Below are 25,690 nucleotides of genomic sequence, written 5' to 3' on the forward strand. Positions count from 1 at the left end.
TCTACTTTATCCTCTGAAGAACTCTGTCATGTAATCTATGCTGAGAGATGGTGACTTACTCATGGCCTTCCCAATTTCAGAACTGGGAGAGGAGGGATCAGTATTTTGGTCTTCCATTGCTGAAACCTGATTCACTATACAGCACCAGTTTTCCATTGTTATGACCAACTAATAATCATGGGTTGAAAATGTGATTGCAAAGATTAGTTATGACATCACTCAACTCTTTTTGTGTCATCATGCCATGCTAGTCCATATTTTAATAACTTTACATGCCACAAAATTGACTTTTAAAGCATACTGTTGTAACAGTTCATTTAGATGGGAAACACTTGTGGTGGAAAAAGTACACAACAGATAATAACTTTTTATCTTCACTACCGAAAAACAAATTTCTGAGGGAGTTCTGTGGAATTAGTAGGGTTGGAGAAAGGATCAGAAGTTTCCACTTGAATGAGCCAGACTCATTTTTTGTTGTTATTGTAATGTATGTAAAATTAGAGTGCACCTTCACTGAGAAGATGTGTTAGGATTTTTTTGTGCATGCATACTTGAAGTTCAGTTCCAGTAATCTTGTATGGCCTTGTAAGCCTAGCCATAATAGCTGTTAATATCTGGTTGAGTCACAGTGAGCCTCTTTGCCAAAATTCCTAACCTAAAGAGCCAAGTTTCTTATGGTGATACTTTTTTTTTTTGGTAAAACTTCTTAGTAATATAATTTTACAGTCACAGCAGTTTACAGTTCCGTTCCTACCGCGATATGTCTTATATCTCTACTGCCAATATTAGGAACTAACAATTTCCTGTTAATATTGGAAGAATTCCCCACTATGAGAGTTTCTAATACAAAAATAAAACAGGGAAAAACATTGTAGCTTCTCTATTTACTGATCTTATCTGTAGAAGTATAAATATCCAAGAGGATCTCATGTAGCAGGGCCAGGAATGACCTCTGCCTGCATCCTTGGAGAGCCTTTGCTAGTCAAGGGTACAAACTGCTCAGATGGATCAGTGATCTGAATCCGGCAGTTGTGTATGCTTAAACACTCTTCATTTTTATATGCAGTTGAGAGATTAACCAACATAACAGCTTGCACAAGGCTTATGTGTACACTAGGTTATTTGCATGCCTGGTTATAAAGAATGGCATTGGTAGAAGCAGCACTTGTAACTGGGCTTGTTAAATAAAAGTTTCGGAAGGCTTTAACAGACATGCTGGGAACCCCAGTGTACCTGCAGTGCCCTCCCTGCCTAGTTACTGGTACGAGAGCCAACTTTCATTTCTGAGATGCTCTTGTGGGTCACAGTCCAGTGGTGGGTGGGCAGAAGGCAAAAAGGGTAAATGGAAATACCAACAATATTAGTGTATTTTAGTTTAAATCTTTCAGTGCCAGAACTAAGACTTAGGATAAGCATTTTAACTTCTTGGGAAACGATAAAGCTTGGAAACCACCAAATTTGGGGCAAGGGAGTGGGGACAAAGCAAGGGGACATAGTCTTCTGGAGAATGCTGACTGGCAGGATTTGGCTACCGGGCAGGCTGGGTTTGGTCAATGGGCCATAGGGTTTGCACTTCTGGCCTAGCAAGACAAAAGAACTGACCTAAAAGAGACTGCTACTGTATATCCCTAATTTAGGTTATTGATTTTTCCCTACCTGAAAAATGGAAGAATGAAATGTAAGTATATAAAGTGTGCAAAAATGATTTAATGTCAAACTGAAACATGCTAGGTGTCAAACATGTAGCTCTTGTGCAGAAAGTACTGAGCAGCTGAATGGATGTGAAAAGTGCATTCAGATTTACTGTTTAACTTGGTATTACTTGGCATTAAATGCCTTTTACATCTGTGGCTCTCGCCTTCAGGTTTTAAACCGGGCAGTTTTTTTAAAGGTAGTGTCATAGAAAATCACTGGTTCTCTTTTAAATCAAGCTTATGGTAATCTGTGTATGTAAATGGGCATGTGGGTATCTCTGGGATTCGATGCATGCTGCTGAGGTGAATACTGGAGAGTACTGTGTTACATTCAGTGAATGACTTTATTTATTTATTTATTGGATTTATATCATGCCCCATTAGCCAGAAAGGCTCTCCAGAGCTGCAGTGCTTGCTGGCAGCAAACTGCATATGCAGTCCCCGGTTAGGGGTTGTCATGTCATATGTACCTGTCCACCAGGGGTATGTGACGGTTGAACAACAGCACATGGGCTATGTGAAGGCTGTATGATCCTTGCAGAGCCTACAGTGGCCATGTTCGGGGTCTGAATATTCAAAATGGTGATTAACTTGTGTTGCAGTCCCTCAAGGGTTGATTAACCCACAGGGTTCTCATGTTGCGTGAACTAGTCAAATGACTCCCCATCTCCTTCAGATTTCCCCAGTCTTCAATAGATGACATAGTGCTTAGAGTTGGGACAGTAGAAGCCTCTGTGAGATCTGGTTCACCCTAGCTTGGGTGAGTAGGTCTTTCTGCTGGAAAACATTCAATATTTGCTACTGAAAGAAGCAGTTGACTAAATGGTTTATGCATACCAGATTTGTATGTGAATTAGGAGGTCTATTAAAATGCAAAATAAGTGCTGGAAAACTGTTGGGGTTCTGATACTTACTTGCTGTTGTTTTTGTTGTTCTGTTGTCCATACATCTTCTGTGTGCTTTAGTTTGTATATTTAAGTTTGCCTTGCATTTTTAAGAAGTAATGGAGTTGCTCTTGTATATAGTTAAAACTATTGATCCAAGCAGTTCTGAGAGCTAGAATTCTTAATGGATGCTGAGATCCTCTGGTTTTTATGAGTTTTTGTGTAACAGAAGCCAATTTATTGTAGGGGCTGCTACATCCAGACTCTTTTTTTCTGCCTCCTTCCACACTCCCATCTTAACAGACTGATTTTTCAGTATTGTGGAATGTAACTACTATTGTCTTTAAGTACCTTTTCATGTACTCCTCTTTGGAAGAGAGTTTTGTTTTTGCCCCCAGCATCCTGAGTATTACCTTAGTGTATGATTATGAAGGTGTCTTGGATATAATTTCTTACCATCTCTTCACCTAGGCTTTCTATGTTCGACAATGCCAATATGCATGTTTTTACATGTCTTCCTTCTTTGGGCTATATAGGCTTTATACCTCTTAAAACTGCCATGCCTTTCCCTCAAAGAACTCTGGGAATCCATGGGTCCCCGTTATTAATTTTATCCTTGCTTACCAGCATTCCCTTGTGATAATAACTACTTGTCCTAACGAGTGCAGTGTGGTTGGCTGTTATAGAGGAAACAAGGTAGCCCATGCTGGATAATAGAAAATATTGTTGGCCTCATCTTAAACAGAAAGTAAAAACTTTACTGCTCGCAGTACACAACGTTGTGAAAACATTTTTTTTATTTTAGATTTGTGATTTAAGCTGTTCATACTGTGCTTTCTTGCCCTTGGCTTTAGGCTGTGTAGAGTCATAAACTGCATGTTAACATGTGACTTTGAATTAAATTTCTACATGTAGGTTGTTTGGTTTATTTGACAAGCAATATGAAAGCTTATGGATCTCAGTAATATTTCAGTGATTGAATGTTTTTGAATGTTCTCCCCTGCCCATAAGCATAGGAGGTTTTTCATTATATTTTGAAGCTTAAGAATATAATTTGCAAAGAATTCTACTGTGTACTCACTGATAAAATGAACTTTACATTTAAAATTTAGAGGCATAGAATTTACACCTGTATCATTGATTATAAAATAGCTGCCTCTTGTGAGCAAATGGCGTTATGATTTATTTGATTTAGACTTTGTTCTACAAACACAGAGATTGGGTAGACGATCTCCGTGTTTGTCATACATTTGGCACATGTTTAATGTCTAGGGTTGGTTTGCCCGTTGGGGGCTGCTTGTGTATCACTTACAGGGTCTTGGGTTAGGATTAGTGTCTTGGATTACACTTCGTTGGTACATTGTGAAATAGAGCCAGGCTAGAGAGTCACTTTGTGAACACTTCATTCTGCAGAATTCTAGGATGAGAGCCTGAAAGTCATACAACTGCATTCTAAAAGATTCATATGTAGGGGAATTTGCAGAAAGAGATTTGATGTTGTGGTCTAGCCCTGGTTTTGCAGTGGGCCTTATCCTTTATAGCCAGAATCCGATCAGAAGTGGTCTAGAAGGTTTTCAGCCTATTCAGCCTATGGAATGTCAGAATCGGTGTGTGCATATCTTTGCTGGTGTTCTCAGAAGAAAGCAGATGAGAGTTAAGTTACTCCCATCCAACTGCTGGCTTTGGCTCTTGACAAGAAATGAAGAAGGTATCTTCTCTCTAAGAACCTAAGAGGAGAGGTGGGAAGATTTCAGAGTGTCACACAGGTTGAATTGTCAACTCAGGAGGGCAGTATGGAAGTCTTGAGTGGGAAGGAGCCTCATTGATGGGATAAAATCCCTTGTCCCTTGTCAGTTAGTTATTTTGGAAGAAGGTTATCATAGTCACATCTTTTAAGCAAGTGCCCAGGTTGGGAGCCTTTGCTGGAAATATCCATATTTTTCCTCTCTGTTTGGACAAACTACCATCTGGGGCTCTTGAGTCACTCTCTATGGACTCTCTATCAGATATGGACTAGTGTATCTTGAAATTTGTAATGTAAAGCTCTTGGGTTGAAAAGTACAGCTATACTTTTCATAGACATTGACTTCTTGTTTACAGTGGATTATGTATCTTCATTGTTGATAGTCCAGGGTTGCCGCAGTGCTTCAACACTTGGACTTCTTCAGTACCTGGAGCCATGTATCATGGGCATACCATACATGGTAGAAATCACAGTTGTTGCAATTGCTCTTGAACCTGTTTTGACTCTTGGATTTGATCTATCTTAATCCATTTAGCATTGAGTTTCCCATGAAGATTCTGAGGTTATACTAAGCCCCTGTATGATATTTGTTTAGGCCTTTTGGTAGAATCTTTTTTTGCCTGAGGTGGCTTATGCTAGAAATCACTCAAGCCTTTGCCCTCTTTTCTGAGTCATAAAAATTACAGTAGGGAAACCAAAATGTACAGTTATAGTAGTTGTCTCTGGATTGTTTTAGAATTAATTACAGAGTCTATAGCTAATTATTACTAGCTATATAGTTTCTAAAGAGTAACTATTAAGCTTTTACCATATGATTTGCTGCATTCATTATTGATGATGATGATACTAATCATCATCATCATCATCATCATAAAATAGTCTTATTGATTTGAGGTGTCCTGTGTCAGAATGCCAGAAGATCAAACCCATGGCTTGAGAAAAGAAGGGAAGGCACACAGTGTGGCTTGAGAAAGCAAATGATTTGCTTATTTAAAGCATATAATCAGATAAAACTTATTTTGTAGAAGGATCTACTTGGAAAGATTCTGTAATACTAACTTACCCATTTATTTCAGGATAGGAATAATAGAAAGTCAGACATTCTATTTCCAAGGTAACTTACACTATAGACACATGTGAGTAAGCAAGCTTGCAAAAGTTTTTAATAGTATAATATACACTATACTATAATATATGCTATACTATAAAAGTATATAATAGCTTTATAATATAGACAAAAGTAAGTGCTGAGCTTGAATATCGTCCTTCATGAAAACAAGACTGGGACAGATGCTTACTAATTGGAGCGAGACCAAGACAGACAGAAAGAGTGAAAGTTAATTTATGTTTGACGGGCCATGAAATAACTTTTTCATTTTGGCCCTATCACGTCAATCAGACTGACTATTAATGTGAATTGCTGCACTAAGCACTTCCACCATAACACCCTCAAGGTGGGTTAACAAAACGCCACTTGATTTTGTTCAGCGCTGGGTCTTATATAATTCTGTTTTAAGGTGTAAGTAGCCTTTGAAAGTTTAATAGATTTCTGTTGTGGCAAAACCTGTCATATGCTTTTAAATGTTTTGCAAGTGAAGAAGCAGTTGCTTAATGGATAGATATTCTGCAGTGATCTTACATCTTGGAATTCTCATGCTGGTCACAAGTCCTTGAAGCTGGCGAGGTAATTTGTGTGGTAGGTTATTGCATATTTTATTAGAAGTAAGAATTGAAGCAAACATTCATCCAGTGTGGGCACGCAAAGACGTTGGGGTGGCATTTTTGTGTTGAATTTATACAACTAATGTTTTAGGTAGATCAAAACTTGATTTGCAGGAACTGTTCTCAAAATTTAAATCATAAACAAAATATTGCAGACACACATTTGTTACTGAAAATCAGAAGTGCTTAGTCGAGGCCGGAAACACATCTAACTGGTATGTAATGCAGTTTTGGGAAGGGAAGATGTGTGTGTTCCCCCAGTGAAAGAAACCCATGTTTCTGCCCTGTTGCAGCTAATAGACTTACTAGACCCATCCATAATTCATATTACTGGAGCATTTGGCAGATTGGTGTAATGTTCTAAATGGCATGTAAAAATTCCTGTATAGTTGTTTGTTGCAGGTTCATGCACAGGTCTTAGAACCTGTTGAGAAAAAAAGGATGCATGAAACTGAAAATGCATTTCCTCTATTGAAAAACGCTACCACCTTGATGGTAGGTTTAGAAAGTGTGGGACTTCAGGTATGGCATGCAGTGGCCTAAGCCCTGTAGAACTTTTGGGCTAGGTATTAACTCTGAAGGTGAACTCTCTCATACTTCAAGACATGAAGTGAGCCCCTGGGGGTGGGGGGAATTATGGACAGCAACAAGAACAGCTGGTTGTCTAGTGTTTTGATTCTCTGAGACCAATATGGCAATAATGATGCCAACCGTCTTTTAATGAAAAGAACGTTCAAATAGTTGGCAGTTTCCAATTAGTTGCTCCATTTACTGGAAAGAACAACTTTCAATAGTCTTATAGCTTTTATTTCACTTGGCAGTAATTGGACAACAACATGCTGGAGTTACCAAAGCAAGGCTGGCAAAGAGGGGGAGAAAGAGAAAAAAAAGAATGGATACTTTTTACGAAGGCAGCAACAGCAGAGGAATTGCTGCAGTTTATTACGTATCAGGGAAGTAGCATCCATCCATGTTCTGAATCTGTGTAGTAGATTATGAGTCGGGCATGCTGCGGTTTCGGACTCTGGCTTGACTCATCCTCTCCTCTGTCAGCCTTGATCAGCTGCTTTAGAGGTTAGAGAGAGCAAACCCTTGTGGAAGTTTGCACAGTGATAAGCTATAGTGTACACAAGGTCTTAGCAGGAAAGTATCGTGAATATTAAATTTGCAGGCAAAATTATTTCAGAATGCCAGTTTACATCACTCCATATTAAAAAAATAATTTCAGAATATAATCCTTAGAGGCCCTTAAATTCCTTTCAGAATAAAGTATTTTACAAGGGTGATACATTTTTAATGAAAGTATTAATAACAATCTTTTTTCATGAGATAAATGTATCAATTGCTCCCTCAAAAAATTCTGTCAGCCTTTCCACTGGGAAGCCTTCACAGAAGCTTATAGAAGCAATTAAAATAATATAAAATTATCCACAATTATTAAAATAAAACTAATAATAAAATGAACAGTAAGAGAGTAGTACTGCTATAGGCTAAAAAGTATAGACAGCTATAAAATTGATTTTCTGTTACAAGCATTGGGAGAACAGAACAGACTTTCCCTGGTCCTAAAAACTAGTAGAAAGGGATCTGGGTGAATTTGGAGAGGGAATTATAGATGTGGGTGGACAAGGGGTAGGAGACTACTGCAGAGAAGGTTCTCAGTCTGGCATTTTTGAGGCACAAGGGAATTAGAGAGAAAGCCTTGCCTTTTGCGACTGTTCAAGACCCACTTTTGGCTAGCTTCCAAGATCCCTATGCATTCAGTTTCTCTCCCAGTTTTGGATTCCTTTAACCATAGTTGCACCTTCTTACTTAGACCAAGTGGCTTCCCTGAAGGCCGTGGTTTGCTGGTTCTAGGTGCTAACCATAGCCTCTCAGTTCATGGTTTGGAGGATCATCCAGAGCAAGTCCTTATATTAATGGAGATATTGCTCCATTAGTACTTCACAGGAATGTCCTCTTGTTCTAGTGGCATTACTTTTGTGACTATCGTTGCATATTTCATAATAGGTTTTCAAAGAGACAGGCTTGGAGAGACCCAGGATCAACTCCCCAAAGCTTCTGAAGGATTGGCCTAAAGTCATCTGTTGTAAGCCCAGTTTCATGGGGTTCGATGGATAAAATGGAGAGCTGGAGCAAGTGTAGGGTATAAAAGTTAAAAATAAAGAAGACTAGTAATGTGGATGGTACCATTTTATTGTCACTGCTGTAATGTTAAACCAACGTTGCAAAGGCCTACTGATGCAACTTTATAATCTTGCCCTAGTAAAAGTGGACCGAATTGATCTTTTAGAATTCTGGCTCCACAGAAATAATATATTTTGGGCCAGAGTCATCCAATGAAGCTTCATAGTGGGGGATCCAAGACAGACAAAAGGTAGTGTTCTTCCCACTAGGAAATCTGTTACCACAAGATGTGGCAATAGACACTAACCTAGACAAATTTAAAAGGGGGTTAAGCAAATCCATTTTAATTATTGATTTATTGATTTCATTATGATACAGCCCCATAGCCAAAATCCTCTGAGTGGTTTACAGCAGTGCCCATAGAGGACAAGGCTATCAGTGGTCACTAGCCATTATGGCTACGTGCTAGCTCCAGGATTAGAAGCGGTACTTCTATGTACCAGTTTCTTGGGAACACAAAAAGGAGGGTGTTACTGCCCTGATACCCAGCATATCAGCTTCCCATAAACATATGTTGGCTCCTGCAAAACAGTATGTTAGACTAGATAGTCTGATGGCCTGATCACTGGGGTTCTACATATGTTCTTTGCCATTTCACTGGAACAGGTGCATTCCCTTCTCCGGGAACCCTCCGTGAAAGAAATTAGGAGGGTGGGTACTCAGAGGAGGGCTTTCTCTGTGGTGGTGCCTAAGTTATGGAATGTGCTCCCCAGAGAGGTCCGCCTGGCGCCGTCGTTATTTGCTTTTCGGCGCCAGGCAAAGACCTTGTTATTTAAGCGGCATTTTAACTGTTAGTATTATTTGATCTTATCTGGCCAGGGCGGCTTATTTTATATTGTATTTTTTGGATTTTTAATGTTTATATTTATTGTAATTTATATTATAATTACTTTTATTTATTGTTGTAAGCCGCCCCGAGGCTTCGGCGAATGGGGCGGCGTAAAAATGTTTTAATAAATAAATAAATAAATAAATAAATGTAGTAGCAAGAGCAAAAGAAGGTGTGTGTAGTAAATGCATAATAAAAAGTATACCTGAAACTATTAACATTAAGATTGCGTGTCTTGCAGATCGAAAACTGGAATTAATTTTATTCAAAGACCATGCTTGCATTATATGGATAGATCACTTGGTTTTTCACATTTATTAAATGACAAGGAAGGAAAGCATTTTTAATGTCAAAAAGGGCATAGGATACATGTGTGTGTACAAGCATGCAGACAAATAGGTTTTAAAGGTGTAATTTTCAACTGCTGATATATCTCCCTTTTTATAATTCTTTAAATTAGTGTTTTCTTTCCCCCATCCTGTCAGATTTATGAGGGATTGATGTGTGTGGAGAATGCTATTTTTACAACTCTTGCATAAATATACAACTAGGTACAAAGCTGTTACAAGCAGTTCAGCGTGTGGAATGTCTTATTCCTAAGACTGTACTGCCAATAAATCTTTTGAAGTGATCTTTGGAGCTGGAAACAGGATGATGTCAAAAATTTAAAATAAGAGTAATGCCCACCCCAGTTCTTGCCAGCATCTGCCCAAATACCCATTCCTGTTTCCTTGTACTGCCTGATGGTCCTTTGGTCATTCCAGATACCTTCCTCTTGGTTTCCTCTACACACCTGATCCCATGCCTGCACTGAAAATAAATGTTCCTGTGAAGAGATTTTAGTTTCCTGCATTTGGGGATGTGTACCACTTGTTTTCTGAATTGGGTAGACTTGCTGTGAAAATGTTAGCCTCTGAGTTAAGGTTAGAAACATACAAATGGAAGCCTGCATGTCTTGATAATATTGTCAGTTTCCTGTTTTGAGCTATGCTATTGTTACAGCATGTTTTGTCTGGGCCTAACTGGGATATTCCTTTATTATATGAGGCTCCTCTGCAGGGTTTATGACAGAGTTTGAGGTGAGAGGCGATTCATGGGAGTATAGGAAATAGTTTTCTGGCAGTTGTTTATTTTGCCATTATTAAAAGTGGCAGTTTGTCAAAGCTAAAAATGCCAAATAGAGGAAAAAATACTTAAGAATGGGCAAGCAAAAAAAAAAAAAAAGTTGACCAGTTTGTTTAGAGAGCCTAATATGTTCTTATTTATCACACGGATGGGCCATACTTCACATACGTATGATTTCCACAGATGTTGTATTACAGTTTGGTTGTACATATGGGTCTTAAAATAATTGTGCTAAAATATTGTTTTTGTGTGTGTGTTGAAGTCAGAGAAAAAAAATACATTCTGTATCCACAGAACTGAACAAATACATATGTATACACGAGGGGACTTCGCTTTCTCGAACAGGAATCACCCATGTTGTATGGAAGGTAGTTTCCAAGGTGGTTTGTGGTAGAAAATTAGGTTCTCTTCCTTATTCGTTGATTCCTCCCCTGCCCCCTCTCCTTGGTCCTTTAATGCGAAAGACACAATCCTGACCGATGCAATCCTTGCTTGAGGAAAAAACCCAACACTGTGTATGTGCATCTTCTCCATGTTGGACAGGAGCAAACTATTCATCCAACTCAGACATAAATAAAGCAGTCTCAGCTAGGGAGGGGGGCACGCAAGCAATTTTCGTGCTTCCTCTCTGTAAAAGTATGAAAATGCATGTCTTGGGATAAATGTGATTATTTTTTAGACTGCTTTTTTCAGACTCGTGTTTAGGAGTGCACATTTTTTACATACAAGTTCAGTAATTGATAATGTTTCCCAAAAATATGTCCATGCTCACATTTGCAGTTGCAAACAGGATATATTTACATGATTCATAAATATAAACTGCCTTTTTAAATCTGAACCTCCATATGTCAATTGCTTATGGCTTTTATTCCAGATATGGTCAGAACCAACACAGTACCAGTTCTGCAGCATTATAGTATGCTTACACACATGTGCTCACACACACACTGGATGCTTTACAGGCTGCAAATCAAAGGGAAACCGGATGGTTCTGTTCCTTCATAAATTTGCTTCAATTATTAAGGTACTTATAGTTACCACTTTTTAAAAGAACTTTTGGGGCAATTTGATGGTGAAATAAATTTTGACTCTTGAAATGAAATGCATTAATACAAAAACAGCTAAGAGCCTTGTGACACACCTTGTAGACTAACAAGTGTATTGAGGCATAAGCTTCACTGGATACATGAACTGGTAAAACTTCAGGTGTAGCTTGTGAACATGCTGCAAATCATTATTCTTCAAAAAACTGAATTGTCTTGCAACCAGAAAAGCAGAGAGGGAAGGAATATGTTTACTATTTCCAGTTAGAATTTTGCTTTCCAAGTTAATATGAATTGTATGAATTTCAATTTATGCTTAGTTCTGTAGATGGGTTTAGGGCAGATTGTGTTTTAAGAGCACTATTCTGCTCTTAAATCGTCCTCCTCACTCTGACTTTAAGATACTATTAAGAATTTCCTGGCCGGCCACCTGTCTTATTTCCAGGCAGAGTTGAACTTCAGATTCAACAGTGCAAGTCAAGGCTAATGCAACAGTAGTTAAGCTAATTAATAGGATTGGGCAGCTGGGAAGCAGATCCCGACTTCAATCGAAAAGTGAAAAACTTACCGTGTCTCAAGGGGGATTTTGAGGCTATTTAAGGAGGATAGTCTTCACTTCCCTGAACTATACAAATTTATAGCTTAGATCAGCCTTTCAGCTGCCCAGATATCTTAGACTACAACTCCCAATATCCCCTAGGCACACAGCGATTGTCAATGCTGGCTGGAGATAGCAGGATTTATAATTCAAAGCACCTGGTGAGTGCTAGATGGGGAAGGTTGGCTTAGACAGTTGTCTTAAACCAGTGGTGGCCTGTCTTGGCAAGGATGTCACAAGCCTAGTCCAAAAGAAGAGAAGGTGCCACTGTAATATGAACTAAAGGCACCACTTAAGTTACCATAAGGTACCACTGAATCATTTTTACTCTTCCGTACTGAGCTGGGAAGTAGCGGTATTATCACCAGAGACCTTCCTTTATTTGTCAAGGCAGATTTGCACTACCTGTGCTCTTGAGGAATCCATGCTGTGAGTTGGCCACCTGCTTTACAACATGTATAAACAGGGCATTCATCAAGTTGTTCAGAAAACATGTGGACCATACAGTTAGACAGCACAGGCGTGGGCATTTCCCAGACTGTCGCAACTGCACAGGTAGAGGATGTATACATTCCCATACCTTGAATGGATTCTACTGGTTGTTCATATGACAGTATCTTCCATTTGCAAGATTCCCATGTTTTATCTTCCTTTCCATTTTTTTCTTAATTGTTAACAAAGGTGAAATATTTCCAGAATGTCTTCTGATTGAGGCAAAACTGGAAGTTCCCAAATGAGGAAATGGGCATTTACTGACATAGGAATTCAATCCAACATTAGCCACCTTCTCTCCTGACACACCAGTCTCTGGTCACCTTTAGTGATCTAGTAGACACCTCCCCACACACACCCCTATTGCAAAACCCTCCAATGGGAAGAGTCCAAAAATTCAGTGCAAATGTTCAAGTAAGTTTTCATATAGCCCTTGTGGCCCTACATGTGCAGGATCACTTGTTTGAAAATCTACTGATTTGTCCTGCCGGTGATATGTGTTTGCTGGATTTATTTTTCAATATAAATTAAGTTAATTTGCATAATGTGATTTGTTTAGGAAAACGTTCAGTTTGCTCTGGAAAGATCTCTTGTTGCTTTACAGAAGGAGTGAGCAACTTGTGGCCTTCCAGAAGGTTTGGCCTGCAGTCCCCACCATTTCTCAGCATTGACTGTGCTGACTCGAATTGACTGAAGCCATCTGGAGAGCAGCAAGTCGCCCACTCCTGTCTTACAGAGCCCTCATTTAGCATTTTTACTTTATGAATGAAGTAAACAAAACTGTAGAAAAGTCTCTAACTTTAGTTTTTGTCTCCAGGCACCACAAGAATTTGACCTGAAATATTTTAGGGAAAATACACACTTAATGTGATTTAAATGTTAGATTTTTGAACACTGCGTATAGTCAGCTGGTTTTCCCAGTTGCAATGTATGGCTGTGAAAGCTGGACCATAAGGAAGGCTGAGCGCCGAAGAACTGAGGCCTTTGAATTGTGGTGCTGGAGGAGACTCCTGCGAGTCCCTTGGACAGCAAGGCGATCAAACCAGTCAGTCCTAGAGGAGATCAACCCTGACTGCTCTTCAGAAGGCCAGATACTGAAGATGAAACTGAAATACTTTGGCCACCTGATGAAAAGGAAGGACTCCCTGGAGAAGAGCCTAAGGCTGGGAACAATAGATGGCAAAAGGAGGAGGGGATGACAGAGGATGAGGTGGCTAGATGGAGTCACTGAAGCAGTTGGTGTGAGCTTAAGTGGACTCTGGAGGATGGTGGAGGACAGGAAGGCCTGGGGGAATGTTGTCCATGGGGTCGTGGTGGGTCAGACACGACTTTGCAACCAACAACAACAACACACTTAATGTGATTTAAATGGTATTATGTAGATTTTTGAACACTTGCATACTTCTTTTACATTGTTTAAATTTAAGGGGAAAAAATATATTGAAAACTGTTGATTCACCAAGTTTAGCAACCCAAAGAAGTGGGCATACTCTGCTTACAACCACAAATCTGTTCCAGCAAAATTCAGCTCTCTTCCATTGAGGTTGTTGAGGCACTGACAGTTTTGCTGTTACTGTCTCTCAGTAAGAGCAAACAACATATATGTATTTTAATGACATAGATGTATTCTCTCACATCCTTGGTATGGATAATCACCTGAAAAACATTTATTTTGACTTTGAAATGGGCAAGCTTATCTAGCATGCATTTCTTATTAATGAGTTTATAAACATAATGCTTTTTCTGCAGAAAAATAAGCCAAAGGAAAAATTTCCTCTCATACCAATGACCTCGCACAAAACAAGTTTGCATATGGAGAGAAGCTACTGAAATCTTTCATTTGGGTTTACAAATGAAACTAGGTTTCTTCATCTAAATAAGATGGGTGGGCAACCTTTTTTGGCGCCAGTAGAGTAACTATATAGACAGTGTTAACTTCCTACCTAATGAGACCCTTTTTAACTGTCAATTTAAAAAATTGGCAGATTTATATTATTGTTATTATGTAATAAGTGTTACTGTTTATTAAAAGTTTATTGTTAAAGCAAGTAATACTTAAAATACTGTTGCTAAGCTAAAGGGCAGACTACACATATATTACGGGAAAGGGTTAACAAGTATGCTTATATTTCTGAAATGAGACACACAAGCATTATCTTATGGGGCTTTTGGTGAACAAATATTTATTAAGCAAAATTGTGCACCAAAATCTATACATGAGGAGATGTGTGTGGCACTGTATACTAATTTTTGTTCTAGATTTTTAAAAAATTGCACTTTGATATGGAAATAGGAAAAACATGTATGGCTAGAAAATTGAAAAAGAGGTATGCAAATCAATAGATGTGTCTATCTTTAAGATTAAGGTAATTCTGGCTAGTTCTACCCACATTCAAGCCCAGTGCAGGGATAATGGTTACAGTAAAACAAGGAGGTGGTGAATTTACACATGTATGGAAGCTGGGGGAAAATGGAGTGTGGGTTGGGCTCAGTGGTTTGGAGGTAGGAACTAATAATTCTGAATCAGACCCCTATTTCAACACCATTTTTAAAAGCACAAACACAGAAAAGAAAATTGTAAGCATAGTGTGTGCCTGAAGTATGCTAACTTAAGAAGTTTCATGGCATTGCTTCATGAAATAATGCATAAATTTGTTAGGAGATCTAGCTCTGGAAGTCTTCAAGCCAAGACCATGATCTAGAGAAGAAAACACTCAAGCTCTGGCTAGAAAATGGGAATCTGATGTGACAAGAAACTTTCTTAACCATAAGGGCAAATGAGATTCCTGTAGCTTGCGTGTAAAAACAAAAAAATCAAGTAATCTGATTAAGAAAGTTCCAACATTCATTTCTGTAAAATGTCAGATCACATCTCTCACGCTATACAAGCCAGGATCTAGAGAACCTGGAAACCTAAGTAGCTTTGAATTTTCTATTTCTCAAATTGTAGCTGTCTGTTATACTGTGTTTTGAACGCTGAGGTCTTTCAAAATGGTATGGGAGTAAACTGCTGAAGAAAAACAAGCCAAAAATCCCGCTGCACATGTGCAAGCTCTTGGGCTTGTCTGAAGTAGCTAATTTTGTCCCAACCAGTATATATTGTGTGGCCCTAACAAGGACTGTGTCCCAGTAGCTGTGGTAAAGCCAGCAAGTTTGCAAGGGAGGTGCCTTAGCCTTCAAACGATGAGAACTGGCTATATTCCATGAAGAAACAGCATCCAGCGGCCAAGTATTGGGTAGGGCTTGGCATGTTTTTTCTGAACGCAGAGCAGCGGCTTCATAACAGAATACTGTTTTCTGTACTTCATGCTAATCAGGGAGGGAAAGGAGCGGCAAGAACAGTGAGAGAAAGAAGGGAAGTAGATGGAAGTCCAGACCAAGATGATTCTTATGGCTAAGTATTTGCTGTGGGAGTTTTGTGCAAGATGTACTTCAGCTTCATGGCTTTTGAAGGCTTTTGAAGTATAAAATATAATGCGTGGAGGAGGAATGGATGAAGAGCTCTTCGTTGTGTTTCCTCTTTAACAGTTTGACTGACTTTTTTAATAACTGAAATTAAATGCAGTGGAAGGAGGCAAACATGTAGAGCAACTGAGGCAGTAATATTTTTCCACCTTGTTTAAAGTTCACTGTCCTGGGAGTGTAACATTTCAAGTCAGAGATAGAAGCATTCAAAGTGGGAAGAGTGACTTTTTCACACTTAGAGCATGGTGTGATTTGGAACTTTGCACTTCCAGCATTTTGATATCAGGTGGTCCTATCACTTCATCTGTAGCGTATGTGAGAAACAGCATGGATATAAACACCTTGGTAGCAGAGTGAGTCCAGTGAAAATGAAAATCAAAATACTTTGCTTTTGATAATACCATTGTAATGGGACATTTAAGGCACAGTCTTACGTTGGGGCCTGCTGGGAGTCGTAGGCTTTTTTCCTTTTTAACCATCTATAAGACTGTCTTCTTAGAGCACTATTTCTGTACATATAAGCTATACCATAGGTTAGGTTGTAGACACAGCTCTAATATTTCTGCAGTTGTCCTCATCTTCATGGTTTTGCGGTTCTGTAGATGAGTGAGTGTATGTGAACATATGTTTGGATTTTCAAAACTAGCTGATGCACAAGCAATTCAGAGAAGAAAGTTATATGTTTAGGTATGAGATTTTGTGTGTAGTTTTCTAAGACGCTTCTATTCTGCTTACAATCCTTAATAGTCCTCTTTTCACAGTTTGAATGCTTAGCCTGATGAGAATAACCAAAAAGATGTAAATAACAGCCAATTGTAACCCTCTAGTATATGGTACATTTTTAGCATAGATCAGCATGTCACCTCTCTGAGCTGATGTTATATGAAAGTACAGTTGCGTATTGCCAGCTTAGCTATTTCAGAAAGTTTATATTTGTGTGTTATACACACATGCACGCATACATGAGAGGAGCACACATTAAATATAATTTTTTTTCCCAATCATGTAGCTTTACAGTGTCTCTGCTTACAAAGTATGCTAATCTTGTACACCACCGATTGCCTTCTGGAAAATGAAAATGCTTTTTGTTACTGGTAGTGTTCTCTCTCTCTTGTTCTCTCTCTCTCTCTCTCATTGCAGAAACTTCTTAGAAAGTTACAAATAAGAAATAAAAAATGAATTTTATCAAAAAGCTAAAGGTAGGGAAATGGCAGCATTGTATATTTTGGTAATATCCAGGCTAAGTAATTACATCGCAATTAGGAGATATTTAATTTTCTGCCTCGAGTATTAAAACATTTTAAAGTAGTTGAAGAAGCTAAGGAGGCATGTTGGTCTGTTTATTTGTCAACATTTGTATTACATCCTTCCTTTAGGAAGCTCGTACTTGCAGTTTATCTTTGCAACAACCGTGTGTGTGTGTGTGTGTGTGTGTGTGTAGGGGAGACAGACAGATGGACTGACAGTTATCTGAATTCATCCCACAAGCTCTCATTGCTGCACAGGGTTTTGACTTTGGGTTTCGCACAACTGAGTACTATAATGGCTACAGCACAGCCTCTCTTGACTGATGTTTGTGTATCTAGTTGGAACTAACAAGTGCATACGGTTGAACTGGAGAAAGTATTTTGGCACATTGTAAAGAAGTGTCTGCCTCCTGTCCCAGAATCATACTTAAAGACTGGAGCCATGTTAGCGAGGCTTGGCTGCACTGTTTGTATTTTCAAACATATTAATTTGCTTCCCACTTTCCTTGCAGGGGGTGTTAATGCTTCCTTCCAGTGCCAGTTGATCCATCAAGACCACATCTGTACTGATGACAGTGACAAGGTAACTGGAATAAATAAAAAAAATGCCTTCTGGTATTAACATGCCTGTTTTCTGCAATGGCAAATCTTGTTTAAGTGATTTTTTAATATTTATTTTGCTATTCAAGGCACATTTCTGCATTTGAAACTGATCTTTTTTCTGAGAAATACTAGACACACCCATGCATCCACACATGCAGAATGATAGTGACTGGTCACCTATACACAGAGGAATAATTTTCTTCATCTTCCAAAGTACCGTGATACTATTGGGTTACCTTTGACTTGTAAACTATCAGGGAGCGCTCCACTTCTGTTTTTTTCCTTGTAATTTGGAGGCGGAGCAAAATGTTCACGTAACAAGATTTTAACTTCAAATAATTTTATGGTTTAAAGCACTAAACAGTGGAAGATGTTTATGCTAGAGTCCAAAGGAAAAGGCTTAGTTTATATGCATGCATATTTTTCTTCCAGATTATGCATGTTAAGCTATTTCAAAAAATTTAATGATGTCCATTTCCTATACTGATGTCTAAAATTGGCAAGTGACTACAAGCTTTGCATATACTCTAATTTGTTAAGATGGCTGAAAATATGCAAGAATTTGGTATTGGCACGAAATTCAGCTTCCTGAAGATCATTGCTGTCATTTTCAGGAAGCATGTTTCTAGCTATTATGGATGTGAAAACATGCTTGGAAGTGTGTATCTGAGATCTTAGATGCTAAAGAGGACAATGAAGAACATTTCTGGTGGTTGGGAATAGGCAGTGGCCCTCCATAAGATTATGAAAACATATTATGCAGAACATCATCTGAATTATTCAGAGAAAATATGCAAATTATGCAGGTCACAGGATTTGGTTTTTCTTAGAGCAATATTTGGACTTTAGTGCACCTAACCTGCCTGCTTCCAACTGTACTTTACCAGGCACTTGGCCCGGAGCAGTGGCTGTGTCTGTGTGGAGTGATAACCCAGCATTTTCTTTCCTGTTCTCCCTACGCTTTGGTTTGGCCAACTAGAATCATGCAATTCACATGAGTGGGTGTTTGCATTGCAACCTCATGGATGAAACTTCGTATGATAAGTCAGTTCTTAAGCCAATTCCCGTATGGCTTGTGTGGGTTTTAATGATGTCAGTGCAACACACCAGATACGGTAAAGAGCGCCCAGGCTATGTGGGAAGTGGTGAGCCTGAACTGCTTATGTTGCAATGTGGAACTTCTCTCTCAGGGAGAAATTACAGGCAGCCACCCACATGGATCGACTGCATATATTACATTGCCCTTTATCCTCTAATGCATACGGCTCATACTGTAGGAATAATTTCCATGTCTTCCTGATCTTTACAGGAAAGAGCAAGGCAAAACCTTCACATGCTATTTAATAGGTCCATCACACGACTCCTCATGGCTGGGAAGAGGAAGGAAAGATCATGCATGCATATCTGCTTGGTCTTATTCCCTCTTTAGGGCCTGGAGGAAGGAACTTCTTGCTCCAGTTCTCACCGTTGGCTTTTCGGGCTAGGACACTTGGAAGAAACTTGCTTTCAGCCAGCTTGGATTAGCTATTGCACATGCTGAAGCTGAGAAGTTTCTTGCTTTGCGGGGTATTGAGGAGGTTCTTTATATATGTACCAGCCAATCATTCAGCCAAGGAGAATGCTTCAAAATGTTGCCATATTTCAAAATTCTATTGTTCTGTCCATTAGCTGCCATACCTATTTGAACTGATAGGTGGATGCTGCCAGTTTAACAACACTTGGAGAGAAGCTAAAGTCAGTTAAGTTTAAAGGGGGATAGAGCACTGGGTAGCTTTGGAAAGCAGCGAAAAGATACATATTGTGTTTTCTAAAATTTTAGGTGAGTGTATGTGAATATATTTCCATGCTTGGGAAGGATGCTATCTGAATTGGTATAGTACCAGAAATGAACGATGGAGAGAAATGAATATATCTGAATAGTAAAGGCAGGACAAATAATACTAGAACAGGCTAAGTTATACTATTTCCTGTTTCTGCTATAGAAATATGGTGCAGTTGTACTCTTCCTCTTGCGAAGTGCCTTGCTTTGTATTCAGTTTTGATTTACTCAATTTTGCTCTGTAATATTTGCTATAAGCTTTGATTAATGGGCACCCTCTGCAGCCCATTTCCAAGATGATTCTGGCAGATGCTTCTCTGTGGTGCCTTGATCTGAACAGCCTACATATTCCAGTGAACTTGTAAAGAAAGGCTACATTGGAACAAATGCTAAGCCATATCTTTATGTAATGGGAATGACCTGCAGTGTGTCTTGTCTTGCTTCCTTCTCGTTTCTCCTGTGGTACAGCACTGAGATGCATTTGGAGGTTTTTGCTTCCATTTTTACTGAAGCACAGCTGTTTGTGTTGTCCAGAAACCAAATATTAACCATGACTTATTTGAAACAATCCAAGTTAAAATCATGCAGCTTGTTCTTGTCTAGCAAAACTCTGATTTACTATGTTGTTTGAACTGGCCCAAATTCTGGGCTTTTGAGTTTACAGTACTTCTTGTAGCATAAAATTTATTGAGGGACTACATGTGTGGATTAGACAGGTCATCTCTCCCAGTCTCAACATGGTGCGTTATATTGCACATGAAAGTTCTACTATCATCACAGCAACAACAACAGTTTTATATTTTTGGTTCGGACAGTGATTCAGAGTTCGGACAGTGATTCACACTGAAAGCCAGTGTGACATGTTGGTGAGAGTGTCTTGGACTGGGGATTTGGGAGATCCAGATTCTGGATGACAAATTTCGCTGTCATCTGTGCTGCAGAAGAGACTCCGCACTCTCGCCCTTGCTCCCTTCGCCACAGTAGGCACAGGTGAGAGCTGTGCTGTGCTGCAGGCAGAGCTGTCGCAGGTGGGGCAGACGGAGCTCTTTCCTGCCGGATGCACCCAGGGACCCCTGGGAGACTCACGCCGGACATCGCACTGCTGGCCGAAGAGCGACAGCCAAAGGGCAGTGCGCTGCCATTTGGGGCTGCAAGGGATTGGGCTGGGCCAGAGACTCTGCCCTGCCCTGCCCTGCCCTGCCCTGCCCTGCCCTGCCCTGCCCTGCCCTTTCCTTTCCTTTCCTTTCCTTTCCTTTCCTTTCCTTTCCTTTCCTTTCCTTTCCTTTCCTTTCCGGTTCGTTTTTCCTTTTTTTGTTGAGCAATGGTGATTTATTTGGTTTTAACTTGAGATGGTTTTACCTGGGGAGTATGAGGGCATGGTGATGGGCAGGGGGAGGTATGGCATTGGGGGTCTAACTGGCCAGCATAGGAGAAGGAGGGACCGATGTTTGATACCGGTCCCCTCTTCTGGTTACTCTCCCAACCAGAAGGATCCTGGCAGCAATGTCAGCCACACCCTGGGCCTGACGGTGTTGCTGTTGAATGCTAGGTCATTCCATAACAAGACATCCCTCATTCATGACTTGATCTTGGATGAAGGGACTGACCTGGCATGTATTACTGAGACCTGGGTGGGAGAAGGGGGAGATGTCTTCCTCACGCAATTATGCCTGCCCAGATACTTGGTACAACATCGATCATGTGCAGGGGGGGGGATGGAGGGGGGTTGCATTAATTCACAGAGCCGACATTCCCCTCACAGGGCTTCCTTTCCCTTCGAGGCCAGGTCTTGAGTGTTGTTCTTGATGCTGGGCGATCGAGACAGATTAGGGATGCTGCTGGTGTATCGTGCACCCTCCTGCCCAGCAGACTCCCTGCCTGAGCTGACAGAGATTGTCTCAGACCTGGTGTTGAGGACTCCCAGGATGTTGGTTCTGAATGTTGGTCAACTTCCATGCTGAGGCACTTCTATCCAGGGCAGCTCAGGACTTCATGGCTTCCATGGCAACCATGGGGCTGTCTCGACATATCACTGGCCCAACCCATGAAAGAGGCCACACGCTTGACCTGGTTTTCTCGATGGGGTGGGAAGAGGGTGGCCTGGAAGTGAGAAACTTGCCCTTATCTCCTTTGTCATGGTCAGACCACTTCCTTGTGAGGTTTGTGCTCGGGGCTGATCCCTCCCTCCGGAAGGGTGTGGGCCCTGTTAAGATGGTCTGCCCTCGGAGCAAGATGGATCCAGATGGATTCCTGAGGGCTCTGGAGGATTTTCCAGCTAATAAAGATGACGCTCCTGTTGATGTCCTGGTTGATCCGTGGAATGTGAGCCAGTGTGGTGTAGTGGTTAAGAGCATGGGACTGGGACTCAGGAGATCTGGGTTCTAGTCCCCACTCAGCCATGGAGCCAACTGGGTGACTTTGGGCCAGTCGCAGACTCCCAGCCCAACCTACCTCACAGGGTTGTTGTGGGGATATGTTGGAGGAGGAGATGTAAGCTGCCTTGAGCCCTTTGTAGGAAAAAAGGCAGGATATAAATTGAAAAATAAATAAATAAATAAATAAAATAGGGAGATGACCAGGACAATTGACACGATTGCTCCTAAGCATCCTCTCCCACCTAGCAGAGCCCACTCAGCACCACGGTAAACACCTGAGTTGCAGGCTGGGAGATGGTTAGAGCGCAAATCTTGGGATGAATCTGACCGAACACACTTACGTGCTTATTATCGAGCCTATACTGTGGTGGTGAGGGCGGCGAAGAGGCACTTCCATTGCTTCCTCACAGTGCCGGCCAGTGGAGCTTTTCCAAATAGTGCGAGGCCTAACACACACTGGCCAGGAAAATGATATGGTCGCACCTCTGGCAGCCCACCGTGACGACTTTGCCCAGCACTTTAAGGAAAAAATCGCCCAGATTCGCTGCAATCTGGACTCCACAGTTGATACTGTTCCAGTACGGGAAGTGTCCAGAGCTCCGTCTGGTCCATCTTTAATGGATGAGTTTCAGTTACCGCGGCCTGATGATGTGGACAAGGTGCTTGGGATGGTACATCCTATCACCCGTCTTCTTGACCCTTGCCCTTCCTGGCCACTTAAGGAGGCCAGTTATGGGATTGGCCCCTGGATCCAGGAGGTTATTAATGGCTCACTGAGTGAGGGCTGGGTCTCAGCCCCCTTGAAGGTGGCGGTGATCTAGCCTGTCCTGAAGAAGGCATCCCTGGACCCAGAGGTGGCCGCCAACTTTGGACCGGTGGCCAATATTCCGTTTTTGGGCAAGGTGTTAGAGCGGGTGGTGCCGGGACAACTCCAGGCACTCTTGGATGAAACTGATTATCTGGACCCATTTCAGTCTGGCTTCAGACCCAATTATGATACTGAATCTACTTTGGTCGCCCTGTATAATGACCTGTGCAGGGAGAGGGACAGGGGGAGTGCATCCCTGTTGGTTCTTCTGAACCTCTCAGCAGCTTTCGATACCATCGACCATGGTATTCTTCTGGATAGGCTGGCTGACTTAGGAGTAGGAGGCACTGCGTGTCCCGCCAATTCCAGATGATGGTGCTGGAGGACTATAGCTCTGCGCCATGGCAGCTTTGCCATGAAGTTCTGCAGGCTCTATTTTGTCCCCCGTGCTATTTAACATCTACATGAAACCGCTGGGAGAGGTCATCAGGAGGTGTGGGCTGCGGAGTAATCAGTCTCCTGATGACACCCAGCTCTGCCTCTCATTTACATCTGCTCCAGGTGAGGCGGTGGCTGTACTAAACCAGTGCCTGGCCGAGGTAATGGGCTGGATGAGGGCCAGTAAACTGAATCTCAATCCAGATAAGACGGAAGTGCTGTTGGTGGGCAGTGCGGGTCTCCATGTAGGTGATTTTGACCCAGTTCTGGACAGGGTAGCACTCCCTCTAAAGGACAGGGTCTGCAGCTTGGGAGTACTCCTTGACCCAGAGCTGTCACTGGAGTTCCTGGTGGCGGCAGTGGCAAGGAGTGCTTTCCTACAACTTCGACTGATCCATCAGCTGCGTCCTTACCTGGATGAGCACTCCCTAGCAACAATGATACATGCTCTGGTAACTTCCCACTTGGATTACTGCAACGTGCTCTACATGGGGCTGCCCTTGAAAATGATCCGGATACTGCAACTGGTATGGAATAGAGCTGCCAGGCTGCTGATGGGGACCGGCCGTTACTCTCACATAACGCCTGTCCTCTACCAGCTTCACTGGTTTCCAGTTGAAGTCCGGCCCCAATTCAAGGTGCTGGTTTTGACCTATAAAGCCCTGAAGGAACATTTCCTTCTTTATATGCCCTCATGCCCCTTAAGCCCTGCTCCGGGAACCCTCTCTAAGAGAGGTAAAAAGGTCATCAACTCAGAGTAGGACCTGCTCTGCTGTGGTGCCCGAACTCTGGAATGTACTCCCCAGAGAGGTACGCCTGGCACCAAGTTTGTACACTTTTCGGCACCAATCCAAAACCTTTTTATTTAAACAGTATTTTAAAATTTAACAGCTTTTAAATTTAGTCGCTCTGTTTGATTTGTGATTTATTGTTTTGTTCTGTTTTATTATTTATTGAAATTCTTGTCTTTTAAAATATAGTAGGCTGTCCTGAGATCTTGTATAATAGGATGGCATACAAAAGCTTTTAATTAATTAATTAATTAATTAATTATTCTAGTCCCCACTTAGCCATGAAACTCACTGGATGGCTTTGGGCCAGTCACTCACTCTCAGCCTAACCTACCTCACAGAGCTCTTGTAAAGTCAAAAATGGAGTGGAGAAGAACTATGTGAGCAGCCCTGGATTCCTTGCAAAAAAAGGTGGAATATAAATGCAATGTAATAATACTAAAAATAATTTCAAACAAGTTAATTGTAATATTTATGTATATATGGATTTGTAGTTTAAGTATTTAGGATTTTTTGCTGATATTCCAAAGAAGTAGAGCACAACCTGAAAACTGAAATAGCAACAGCACTCTCTAAAGGCTTTTGGTATTTAAAACATGTGGCTTTGATTCACTTATATGGCAGGGAACAGTGAAGAACAGTTACTGTGATTTAGATAATCTTACAATTTAGCATCCACTAATAAGATAGGATTTAGCGTTGTATTCTTCCCCTGTTGTATCATTCCTAAAACTACAGAATGGGATAAAGAAGAAAAAATTGACAAGTAGATGTTGTGTTTTTGTGTGTGGAACAGTTATTTTTAATGTACCACTTTTAAATCTTGCAAAGGAAGAGCAGGCTGCTTGAGTGCCTGTGATATAAGGCTTGGGAAATTAGCTTCTCTCTCCTAACAACGGTAGCTTCCGGCACTGTGTATCTTCAGTTGACTTAAGTGTTCTGACATTTCAGCACAGTATAAGGTGAACTGTTATTGCCCCATAAAATAACTTGGGCCCTGTAAATGAAAATACTATTGTATATATCTTTTTAAAAAATTAAATGGTTTTTCAGTGTCAAAGAATCAGATTTCATTGCTTTCTGGAAGGCAAAGAAATTGCAAAAACATCCTTTAGTAATGTTCCTTTGCGGTGAGAAATGAAGCAAATTTTTTTTATAAGGCTAGTCTTTTTTTACATAGGTAGAATTGCACCCAAAGTGTATGCATCTGTCTGTCCCATGTATTTACTGGCTATGTAGTTACTGGCTCAATTTTTCTATAATAAGATGGATATACTTTGTTGTTGTTGTTTTTAATTACAGAACTAGCTTATGTACTCTAGAAGGGGTTAGGGTTAGTGCATATCTGTCTATCATATCCTTTTTCCCACCTCCCCACTCCCTCAGAGGCCATAGACACAGTTATAGCTCGGGATGGAAAGTCATGGGTAGAAACTCCCTATGCCACAGCAGAAAGTTCTGTGGTGGCTTCTCTTCTGAGCTTAGAAGAGTTGGGGAGGACAAAAGGGACTGGGATGGTAGGGTCAGAGGGGAGGGGAAAAGGAGAGGTCTGGGTCCATGAGTCTTCCCATTCCCATCCTCATAACTGTGAATTAAGTTAGCTAGATGGGCTCAAAGGGCTATCTTGCTAAAAACAACAAAATGGAAAGAATGGGAGGCTGTAAAAGTAAGCCGGGGTGGCGTGGTGGTTAGAGTATTGGACTGGGAACCTGGGAGATTCAGGTTCTAAATCCTCACTCAATCATGGAGCTAACTGGGTGACACAGCCTAACCTACCTCACAAGGTGGTTTTTATGAGGATAAGATAGAGAAGCGGAAGAGAATGA

General features: G+C 40.8%; 1 protein-coding gene across 2 annotated transcripts in view; it reads left to right on the forward strand.

Moving 5' to 3' along the window:
- Positions 1 to 25,690, forward strand: part of RNF38 (ring finger protein 38) — a 104,188-nt gene that overhangs the window by 32,165 nt on the left and 46,333 nt on the right. Inside the window, exon 2 of one of the 2 annotated variants that reach the window (XM_044444047.1) lies at positions 17,543 to 17,613. In XM_044444047.1, the coding sequence (XP_044299982.1) occupies positions 17,543 to 17,613 (71 nt within the window). Of the gene's footprint in view, positions 1 to 17,525; positions 17,614 to 25,690 lie in introns of those variants that run through there. The other variant, XM_044444048.1, reaches the window with a different exon arrangement.

The sequence above is a fragment of the Varanus komodoensis genome, unplaced genomic scaffold (genome assembly GCF_004798865.1).
Source record: "Varanus komodoensis strain SLA01 unplaced genomic scaffold, ASM479886v1 scaffold43, whole genome shotgun sequence".
In the NCBI taxonomy this organism is placed as follows: Eukaryota; Metazoa; Chordata; class Lepidosauria; order Squamata; family Varanidae; genus Varanus; species Varanus komodoensis.